Below are 11,657 nucleotides of genomic sequence, written 5' to 3' on the forward strand. Positions count from 1 at the left end.
AAGCACAAGGTCTGGTTTGGGAGTCAATTTCTTACATCTATCATCCTGAAAGGTTGTTAGGGCAACACGAGGCTGATTTCAAATAGGTGCATGAGAAACAAAATAGGAATTTCCTCATGGCAGAGGAGCCTATTTTTAGGTAATTGACATGATTCCCACATCTCTGTATCTGGATTTATATCCAGCCACAGAAACTGCTCCTTCTCCACAATTGGAGCTTTTTATATGTCAGTATATCTATCTGTCTATCTGTCTTTATGTCCATCCTTTTATCTATTTCATTTCCTTTTTGAAGAAAGGTTGAATGAACTGGGTTTATTTAGCTTAGAGATGACAAGGCTCCAGGGAGACCTCATTGTGGCCTTCCAATATTTGAAGGGAGTGTATAAACAGGAGGGGGAATGGCTGTTTAGAAGGGTGGGCAGTGACAGGACAAGGGGGAATGGTTTGAAACTGAGACAGGGGAGGTTGAGGTTGGATCTTAGGAGGAAGTTTTTCACCCAGAGGGTGGTGACGCACTGGCACAGGTTGCCCAAGGAGGCTGTGGATGCCCCATCCCTGCAGGCATTCAAGGCCAGGCTGGATGTGGCTCTGGGCAGCCTGGGCTGCTGGTTGGTGACCCTGCACACAGCAGGGGGTTGGATCCAGATGGTCATCATCGTCCTTTTCAACCCAGGCTATTCTATGATTCTATTATTCTATCCTTCTATCAATCTACATTTGTTTCTGTGGGAAGGTAGAAGGATTTATCTCAATCAGAAACAGAAAGGAAATGCAGAAATCAGAAAAGTTGAAATCAGCACAGAGGCTGTGGTGTGGTATTTTATTTCCTTCCTGTGGTCTTAGTTTCCTCATCAAACTCACCCATTTTGCTAGTCTGAAGAGCACAACAGATTCAACTTCTACCTATTCAGTTCACTGGGTGCAGACCCAGAGGAGGAAGAGGAGAATGACCAATCTTCAGATGACTTATTATTTTCACAGAATAGATGGATCTCTCCTTTTAGATAAAACATCATAAAGAAATTACAGTGTCCTTAAATGCCTAAAAGCCTGATAATAGTTTTTTTAACTCCATTCTTTACATACTTGAGGTGACATAAGCTGTTGGGGCACCTCTTTTGTTATACTTCTTGAAGCGTGGTGACCTCCAGTTCCCCCTAAAGGAAATCTTTGTTATTAACTCTGGTTAAACTCAGATTTCTTCCTTGTCAAAGTGAAGCACATCTGTAGTGTATAAGTCATAAGAGTTCCTACTTGTCTCTAGATGCTTCATCTCACATCCATCAAGGGCTTTTGCTTCAAGCAGAAGCCACCTGCATCACTTTGATGGCTTGAATCTCTCATACACTGATTACTGAGTGTTCCCCTCAAGTCATCCCTTATCCCATGTCTATTGAGAGTGTCCCTGGAGATCTGAAGGAAAGCAACTGGACCAAATCTGTTTGTCAGTGCATCTCAGTGACGATTCAAACCACATGATACAAACCAGAGGGAAAAAAAGAGACCTCCCAAATGCTGCACACCTTTGAAAGCTAATGCAGGACCTCAGAAAGTCTCTTTCTCAACTACCTGAAGGATGGACCAGTTTTCAAAACAGTGATTGTGCTATGGACTTTCCAATAACTTGCTGCTCAGTGACTTCTCCTCCTCGTAGCTCACTTCTAAGGTAGGAAGCCAGATTGGAGGCTGTCCTATGGCCGACCTTGCACAATCACTTCAGGCACTAAGACTCCCTCTGAAACCTAGTTTCATGCATGACAAGCCTCTATCAAGTGCTCTGTCAAGGGTAACGAACATCCTGCACCTTCCACCCACTGTTACCATCACTGTGTATTCAGATCTCTGAGTCTCTCACTGGTTTTCCTTCCTCACCCTCTCTCATACTCTCGTACACTGACCTACTGGTTTCTCTGTGTGCTGGGGACTGTTTGCCAGCATCTCTTGGTTCTCAATGAGAAGGGAGAATCAAGGCACACGACCCAGGCTCCCAATCCCAGGCCACCGTTGTGGGTGCTGTTATTGCCTGGACTGTGTTTATCTTTCAATGGAAGGAGACTGGGGAGGGAAATGAGGAAGATGGAGCCATTCCCCTTTTCCTTCCTGCTCATGACAGTGTTTGGGTCCAAAGAGCTCTGAATAGCGTGTAGCACCACGTGCTGATATCAGCAGGGTTTGCTCAGCAGTCTCACTCCCAAAACAAACATCCCTGGGACAGGCATGAAAAGGTTATGCAAGAAGGAGACAAGTGCGTCTTCCTTCTCCACTAAATCCTGTTATTTTTGCAAACTTGATAGCAAGCAGCTTCACCCTTGATGTCTCATTTCTTGCTGGTCTGGAATTCAGTTTTCTCATCAGGAGTTGAACACAATGATCCTTATTGGTCTCTTTCAACTCAGGGTATCCTATAAAGACTCCAACACAGAAACACATCTGATCAATGCAAAACTGTCAGCCCAGGAGGTGAAAAGGGAAGGAAACACACATGCATACTGTACATACATCTGCTGGGTGTTGTGCCTATCACATATCACAGGAAGATATGAGGCTCACTGCACTTCCCTTGGAGCTCATGAGGCCATGGTAGTGCATGAACCTACATTCTTATACATGGTCCTACCCATCCCAGTTTGTTTCAACTGCTTTGCCAGACATGGAACACCATTCCCTCTGTGCACAAGCATTAACTGACTTCTTGCTATTTATTTTTGCACAGAAGCAGTAAAAAATAAAGCACCCTCCTGACTCGATTTCATTAATGATTCTTGGCTTCCACCATTTGCAAAAAGAAATAGCAATAAAACATGCGCAGTTTTCATATGCCTTAAGAGTGGCATTTCTCCGTGATAAGCACAAGAATTAAGGCTGTAGCCATCAGAGTGGGGCAGAGGAATTCAGTACAGGCAGGAGCCTTGAAGCACACAATCTCAGCATTTTCAAGATAGGGTTTAATTGGTTGCCAAAAGGGAACTGAGATGCAATCTCTCACAACAGAGATGTTCCTTCTGGTTCTCTCTGTCTAATGACTTCATTTTCCTCGTGTGGTAAAACATCATGGCTGAAGATGCAGATAGCAACTGTGCTTTGAACTGTGCTAGAACACAGATATTATGGACAGGAATGGGAGGGAGTGGGGATGTCCAAAGCCCTTTTACTTCTGACTCCTTCACATGCAGCCACACAATTCCAACTCAAGAGAGGACCAAAGCCCTGCCCCACTCTTCCATCCCAGCAGGAGGATCTGTTGCATCCCTGTTTCATGTAGTCTTGGTTTGCTTGCAGCGCCCCGTGTCTGGGAAGAGGACAGACTGTGACAACACCATGTCCAAGAGCCACGGGGCCTCAGCAAACCTGCATGGTTTACAGTACTGCGGAAACAGGAACCCACCTCCCTCCTGCTCCAATCCTGTGTCCTCCCTGGGTGCAGCCCATCAGCTGTCACAGGGCATGTGAGCACAGGGCGTCATTTGGTCCTTGCTCAGGTCATGCATCTTCCAATGTGTCGGGTTGCAACATCTTCATGCATCACCAGTCTCTGCAGTCATAGGGCAACGAACTCTCACCACTCCTCCTCCCCTGAAGCATCTGCACCGTCCAGACCCACAGCCTTTATAAGAGCAGGGACCAGCCAGCTTCTGCCTCATACCTCAGCTTCCGAAGACCTTCAGGTATCTTCACAGCTGCAAAGGCTATTCCACAGCAGAGGACAACCATGAGAATCCTTTTCTTCCTTGTTGCTGTTCTCTTCTTCCTCTTCCAGGCTGCTCCAGGTAAGATGGAAAATAGGTGAGAAGGGAACTAAAAGGGTACTTGTACAGAGAAGTCCTAGCTTCTATGCTCTTGGACTCTTGTCATACTGAAACTCCATTTCCTTATTCATAACCATAGTCTTTAACCTACTGAGTCAAGGTCCTTGACTTGCCTGTGGTCTCATTCTATCCCTGAGCACCTTGTGTCTAGTTATGTGATTGGAAGGATGGAAAGAAGATGCTCTCCCTTTGTATTCAGGCAGCTTTGTGGGGTGACACTTAAGATACCATCTTGGAATATGAGAGCTTTCTCTTCTCACATTTACACTCACACCTCCTGAGTGTGTATCCTAGATCAGCAGATCAGTAGTTGTGACTATGGGGCTTTGCCTGAAATTTCTATTGTCTCTGTGCATTAAATGGGTTTGAAATGCTTAATTCTAGGCTGCCCTAAGTGCTTTAGAGAAGTTTAAGCTTTCTCCGTTGCTGCTTTGGTTTACAGTACACTTAGATCTGTACTACCTTCCCTAGCCCAGCAAGTGCCTGTCTACTCAGTGAAGGGATGTAGAGCCACTTAGCCCACCAGCAGGAGCTTGTAGGAGATCCACTTAAATAATGTACAAAGAACGCCATTTGAATTTCAGGCTGAACATCTCAGTTGGAATGAGTAATGTTTAACCTGTAAACCCTCTTACCCAAACCTGTGGATAGCATTTCACATGGGATAAACCCAAGCAGCTGTCCTGGTGATGATGGAGGAGCAGTTTGACATCACCTGAGCATGTTGTTCTTCAGTTCTGAACATATCAACCGTGGTTAAACCAGCACCGTGGCTACCTAAAATCATATACAGCACCAGTGACAACAGTCACTGACCTTACTTCTAAGTATATATAGAGCTGTATAAAGAGTTCTAGTGGAATGTGTTGTATTCCCTGGGTTTGGCTGTGGTTAAGATTTACCTCCCATGATTTTTATGCCATCTGTTTTATCCTGACTACATTACATTTGGTAACGCAACTTCCCTGTAAGCATGCAGGAAGCTATTCAAATCAGAAGATAATGAATGTTAAATACAATTTACATCTGCTGAAACTTGGGCTGAAAGCCTGAAAAAGTCCAGTTAAGACATTCTAACTTGGATAACATCACCTTTTCTGGGTGGCATGAGATTAATTTTAAAGATACCCCAATCACAAACCTGCATGCCAAGTACTGTGTCAAGGTATCACATAGCATGCCCTGTAATCTTATGCTGAATCTCTCCTTATGCTCTGCCATGGTAAATGAATGTCATTTTCCCCTTGATTTCTTGCAGCTTACAGCCAAGAAGACCCTGACACCTTAGCATGCCGGCAGGGCCATGGCTCCTGCTCTTTCGTTGCATGCCGTGCTCCTTCAGTTGACATTGGGACCTGCCGTGGTGGGAAGCTGAAATGCTGCAAATGGTAAGGGAGTTCCTCCTGAGAAACCCAGGGGTATCAGCATAGCAGAACTAGAAGCAAGTCAGAACTCATACCTGGAATGCAATTCTCCACCTGGGTTGTTCTATTAGATGCAGAGTGCCAAGTATCAGAGCAAAGTGCTGTAGGAGATCTTCCACTCTCTGGAAGTAAAACGTGTTTTCATCAGCATCAGGAGAAAGCCTCTGTATCTACAGGATATACATAATGTGGAGCAATGCTGTAGTATGCCGTGGTCCAGTTCTGCAGTGAATAATATTTCATATCAAATGAGCTGTATCACACCTATTGGACAACGTAAATCAGTTGTTTTTGTAGTCTTCAACCTCATGTGTTACCAGGTGTCTACACCAGCCTGAGATGGGAAGGTCTTGTCTGGATAGAGGAAAGTTAAATAGGTCACCCCCTGATTTCTCTTTGCAGGTCACCCAGCTCCTAAATCTGAGACCTCAATGACCAAGAGCACTGGGAATCTGAGACATCTCCTGCCTTATGACATCACTGGATCTTTGAACTTTGCTGCAAAGCCAAGGAGCCTTTCCCACCAGGGTGAAGACTCCTGGGAGCATGAGAAGATCTGAGGAAGAATTCTTGTACCTCTGGTAGAGATTTGCAGCTTCATTTCTAATAAACACAATTCAAAGTGAAACCACATTGCTGACATTCGCTGGTGTATGTCAGGGTGGTTTTGTTTTTAATACTGTCTACAAAAATCAACTTGTAAATGAAGCTTATTTAACTAAATTAACTTAATTTACATGGATGTGTCATTGACTCCTAGTAAATCATCCTTAAAGTGTGTGGGTTGCAGCAATCTGTGTGGCAACACACATTAGTACACCAAAGAGCACCAATAGTCCAGAGCAACAGGCTGGGGTTCAGAGTTGGGTCTGTTCTCCTGTCCTCTGTCAACCCAACATGAAGTACTGGGAATGTCAACACAGAGAAACCCAGCATGGCAGAAGGACAAGTTCTTTAGGTCTTGAAACCACCTCATGGAATCTATGTGATTCTGGTCCCACTGCCTGCATTTTGTCTACATCAGCAGGGGGTGTTGCTTCCCTGAATGCTAAATAGTAAACAATTTGTCACAGCATTGTGCTGTCTGGATGCATGTCCATCAGCCTGGAGTCTCCACTGTTAAGAGGTATAGAAGTGTCCCATTTTGTTCCAAGGGTTGCCAACAAACTTGCTAATGTTTCAAAAAAAGCAGCAGAAAAATGAGTGAAAGTCCCCAAACACATTCATGTGGGATGGGATGAGATGAGATGAGATGGGATAGTATGGCATAGCATGTTGTCCCATGTGCTTAGCACACTAGAGAGCTAATGCAAAGAACAAAAAGATGTCAGATGAGCAATGGATAAAGTTACCTACGCTTTCCTCCCCGTGAGCTGCTATGAACTGGTTTTGGAGTGCCACGAGCCATGCACATAGTCCTTTTGTGCCAGTCTTCTACTAACCCATTCACAGGGGTTTGTACAAGCTGTTGTTGGACTTTGCTTGTTAATGTAATAAGGAAGAGGATCTGGCCATATTCTTGTCTGTACGTGGGTTTTTTATCACGTCACACTAACCCTGGGTGAGATGGGAGCCAGGACTTCCAGCAAAAACACAAACCAAGACAATTCCTTGCTGGTATCAGGATCAGACACAAGTCTTCTGGGGAACACTTATTAAAATGCATAAAGGTCTACAAAGTATGAAACCCTCAGCTGTTAATCCAGCCTCTCCTGGAGACTCTGTCTTTTAATGTTAATTCCATTATTAATAATACTAAGTAGAAAAGAAAAATACGAGCATCTGATCTGAAGGCCAAGGCAAGAATCTGCCCTGCATCTTCTCATGGGGGATGCAGTGAAATTTTGCTAGAAACTGTTTTATTTCAGAAAAGAAAAGGAACACTAGTCTTCACTGTGTGGTTCAGTAACCACTGCTGGAGTCCCTTCAGGTCAATTCATTTGTTTGCCAAAGTGTTCATTTTCTTCCCACTTCTGTTCAGCCTTTGGTGCACTCATATGTGCACGTTAAACCTGTATTTTCAGCCCCAAATTTCAGGTTGATGAATCTCTTACATCACCAGAAGAACTGCTTAGCAGGTCTGAGGTCCTGGCAAATATTAGTCGTACTGCAAGAGAGAATCACAGAAGCACCAATGTTGGAAAATACCTCCAAGATCACCCAGATCTCTCTCCTATTACTACTGAGCATAGTTCAAATGAGAACTTCCAAAACCAAGATGACTTGCAAACATCTCACAGCAAGATGGAACAGAAAATTACGTATCAGAAACAGTGGAAGCAGAGTAGAATCATAGAATCATAGAACCATAGAATTAGCCAGGTTGGAAAAGACCTTGAAGATCATCAAGTCCAACCGCAGCCTAACCAGTACCCTAACTCTAACAACCCTCTGCTAAACCATATCCCTGAGCACCACATCCAAACGGCTCTTAAACACATCCAGAGATGGTGATTCAACCACCTCCCTGGGGAGCCTATTCCAGTAATTCCAGAGTAGATATTTTCATGGAAGCTTTTTTTGTTGTTGTTGTTGGATTTTTCCCCCTCGTTATTTTGTGTTGTAATAAACATATGGGTGAACCTTTGAAATCTGTCAGATACCCTCTGAGTGTATTTGCTAAGGTATTTAACAAACTCATTCCCCAACAAACAACTGATCCTTGTACAACTGTAGCTTACCACAGCCCGGCAGCACTGGACCCCTCGCTGGCAGCGCCCGAAGGCTCTGGAATGGAGATGGAAGCAGTGGTTCTTGGAGCAGATCCCACCTGCCTGCTCACATTGTGCCTCGTCGTTAGGTAAACGCATGAAACCTGTGCAAAGATGGTGACTCTTCATTTTCCTTCCCAAAGAAGATGAAGTAGGAGCAAGCACTGTGGTGTGATAGCAGTATTCCAGTATTCTGCACCATTACATTCTCTCATTTTCCAATGCAAGAAAGTCAGCATTCACACTCTGTGTACCAAACTACTACAGCAGTAGCCAAGATGGAAGACCTTTCCATTTCTATTTTACTGTGTTTGAACTCACAGAATTCCCTCGGTGTTTCCTTTGGCTTTATGGAGCTCTTACCTAAAGATCTTTGGAGCACAATGAGGAGAACAGCCAAGAGAAGGTAAAGGATCTTCATCTCTGAATTCAGTGTCACAAAACTCAACAGCCACTAGGGGGAAAAAGAAATTGCCACCAAAACAATCCTGCATTTATTCTGCATGGACTATTGGCCCCAACATCATGTATGGCCCCAACATCGTGTATGGCCCAAGCATCATGTATGACTTATAAGCTGCAGTTTGCAAATTGAAGCCATCAGTGATGGAACAGAGTAAATTTGCTAGAAACTGGCTATCAAAATATCACTTTTTAAGGGAAGCACACTGCATATGATCATGGAAATATGTTTTATGTCTATAAAATTCAAAATATAGTGATCTTCTCTCCATTACATGCAAAAACAACCAGTATCAGCTGCACTGAAGACTCCCACATTCAAATTCCGAGGAGTTCAGGTATTTTATTTATATTTTTAAATTGTAACAGAATATAATAAGAATAAAATAAAAATTTATTAATATCCTTCAGGTTGTATCCAGTTCTTATAATTTGAGCAACTTTTTCCTTGGTCTCCTCTCCACAGCACATTTATAACAAATAGCAGCCAAAAGCAATAAAGCATCCCCCACCACCAGTTCATTGTGCGGACTCCAATTCCATTTAGTAGATAAAACGATTATAACCTTCCAGAGCCACCATTACTGAGCATAATGATCAAATATCAAGCAGTGTATGTTTCCTTATTTGTAGGGCGGGTTTTATTTTAAATAAGAGCTGTGACTTACCACTGATGACGGGGAGTCCTCAACAAACTTCACAATGTGAGGTTCCATCACCTTCTCTTTGCCATTCTCTTCTCCTAGTGTCCTCTGTGCAAATGACCAGAAGGGAGGAAAGACCTTTGGTAACATTACCCAACACTCGTCCTCATGGCTCATCCACAATTAGCAGGAACAGCATGAAATCCAATTGGGGAAATGTCCTGCTGTCAATGCTGGCCTTGACCTGTCCCGTGGAAACATGCCCAGATGTGGCTTGGCCAATCCCTGCCTGGAAATCACATCTCCTGCCCAGTATTTTCAATGCAGTTTTCTGCAATGGCACAGCACACTCACAGTAAATGGGGTCTTTCACACACAGAGACCCCCAGGACACCATTCAGAGAGGATGGAAGGCATCTGAGCTGCCTTTCCTACTGGTACAGGATGAGAGAGCTGGGACTATTCAGCCTGTAGAAGCTCTGTTCTGTTAATGCCAAATTCTTGACGCAAAGAAAGCAAAAGAAGGAAGATGGCTGTAAAGGACAAAACATTGCAGGCAAATGGTAGCCTAGCTGCTGTCACAAGCCTGATAGCAAAACTTCATACTGAAGACAGAAGTAGGAGCTTAGCAGCAGCATGTGCCTGTTGCCGGTATTTCACACAGCCCTGTGGCCTAACGTCTCTCACCACAAAGCGCAATGCTCTAAGTGGATTGCACCAAGACCTGGGGATCTGTGGTCAAAGCTGTCCCGAGTGCAGCCTCATTGGAAGGCACCAAAATGCAGAACCAATTGGAGGCAAAAGTCTTTCCTTTCATTGGCCCATGACTGCTTGGTCAGAACCCCAACCTTCATATAAATGGATGTATTTGGGGTGGCGAACGTGCTGGAGAAGAGAGGCAGAAGGCAGCAGTTGATCTTCCACCTCCTCAGCAGGTAATCCCTTCTGTTGCCTGCTTATGGACAGACAGGTGCCTTCTGCTCCTTCCCTTTATCCACTTCTTTTGCTTTCATTTCTCTTCAGTCCATGGGCATTGGAGACACAGAAGTCTCCAGTGGTTGAGAACTGTCCAGCCTCCTACAGAGGCAGGCAGGCACCTGGACAGCACTTGGTGCACCAACCTCCCTTTCTTTCTCCATACCTTGTCTAAATTTCATTTTACCTTCTGGTGAGCTCATCCTTTTATTGATATTCATGGGTGGGTGTTTGGTTTCAAAGTTATGCGGCCTATACTTTATGGATGTAGATAAAGGTTCTCAATGTGAGTAGGCCAATACTCAAAGCATTTATCAAAGATAGCATGCTGGTACGATTGGGTTGAAGGGAAATGAGGGAATTTCTAGTCTCAAAAGTCTTGGAGGGTCAGAGAGGAGATGGTGAGGCCTGGTTGCCTGCAGATGCATTCAGAAACATTTTGAATATCTGCAGCTTAAGTTCATTGTATCACATCGGATTTTGGTTTGGCCATTCGGGGCATTGGGTCAAAGAGGAGATGATTGGACCTGGTTGCCTGGAGACACATTCCAGGATGATCTGAATATCTGCACCTCATTTGAGTTCACTGTATTATATAAGATTTGGTGTGGGTCATTTGGGGCACGTTATCAGCTGTTGCTCATCTCAGTTGGGAGACAACCATTCCATGTCTTTTGGTCTTGTTGTGTCTGTCCATTGCAGATAAGGATTTCACATCCCAGCCGTGGCCATGAGGATCCTTTACCTGCTGCTGGTTGTCCTCTTTGTGGTGGTCCAGGGTGTTGCAGGTAAGATGGGAATAGGGCAGGTTGGAGAAATGGGCTGGCAGGGACCTCATCCAATTCAACAAGGGGAAGTGCAGAGTCCTGCACCTGGGGAAGAACAACCCCAGCACCAAGAAGTGCTGTGGGCAACCAGCTTTAGAGGCTCTGCAGGAAAGAAGCTGGGTGTCCTTGAGGGCAGCAAGTTGGGCATGAGTGAGCAATGTGCCCTTACTGCTAAGAGAGCTAGCAGATATCTTGGCAGCAGTGGGCAAAGCCTCAGCAGCAGCCCAGGAAGAGGATCTTTGCCTTGTTCACCCTGTTGAGGCCTCACCTGGAGTGCTGGGCCCAGTTCTGAGACCCAGCATAGGAGGGGGGGAGACTCTCTGGAGAGAGCCAGCACAGGAATTAGAGAGGACAGAGAATGTGCATCCACTTTGGTCACTTGCACTGTCAATTACTTTTTCTGTTCTTGTTGTTCACTGTGCAGGTCGTCCTACTCTTTCTAGCCCTATTCCCTCTGTCTGGGTCCCCCCCCCGCATGATCAGACTATCTGCTGAGGGCAAAGAAGGGCTTGCTTCTGTCTCGGGCCAGTAGGTGCCCCCGCACGCCATATTTCACCTCACTCGTCGCGACTCATCGCTCGCTTACAGCAGCCTCGGTATGGCCTGTGGTAGGGTACTGTGGCCAGGAGATGCGGCACGCGCACTTCTCCATAGCGGATGGCTTGAGAGCGTCGCGCTCTTGATGTCCGCACCTTTCTCCCAACATAAATCACGCACTTGCTGCCCCCCGATTGGGGTCCTCCCGGGGCTTGTGTCACTATCCCATGGCAGCGGCTCTCGTGACGTGCGCCACTGCACACTAGCA

General features: G+C 45.2%; 1 protein-coding gene across 1 annotated transcript; it reads right to left on the reverse strand.

Annotated features, from left to right (window-relative positions):
• Positions 1 to 5,697: 5,697 nt before the first annotated feature.
• LOC107312428 (gallinacin-8) lies at positions 5,698 to 9,215 on the reverse strand. The gene is made up of 4 exons (XM_015859863.2): positions 9,075 to 9,215; positions 8,308 to 8,398; positions 7,915 to 8,048; positions 5,698 to 7,340 (listed from the first exon to the last, which is right to left on the reverse strand). Exons 1-4 carry the CDS (start codon positions 9,198 to 9,200, stop codon positions 7,332 to 7,334), a joined length of 360 nt encoding a protein of 119 aa, XP_015715349.1. The 5' UTR covers positions 9,201 to 9,215; the 3' UTR covers positions 5,698 to 7,331.
• Positions 9,216 to 11,657: the final 2,442 nt, after the last annotated feature.

The sequence above is a fragment of the Coturnix japonica genome, chromosome 3, assembly GCF_001577835.2.
Source record: "Coturnix japonica isolate 7356 chromosome 3, Coturnix japonica 2.1, whole genome shotgun sequence".
Lineage (NCBI taxonomy): Eukaryota > Metazoa > Chordata > Aves > Galliformes > Phasianidae > Coturnix > Coturnix japonica.

Excerpts from the sequence above, each read along its gene's own strand:
- LOC107312428 (XM_015859863.2), bottom strand. The coding sequence starts at position 9,200 with ATGTTACCAAAGGTCTTTCCTCCCTTCTGGTCATTTGCACAGAGGACA. Across the intron at positions 8,399-9,074 it reads AGGACTCCCCGTCATCAGTG|TGGCTGTTGAGTTTTGTGAC; the intron begins GTAAGTCACAGC and ends TTTTCCCCCTAG. Across the intron at positions 8,049-8,307 it reads TGTGCTCCAAAGATCTTTAG|GTTTCATGCGTTTACCTAAC; the intron begins GTAAGAGCTCCA and ends ATCTTTGCACAG.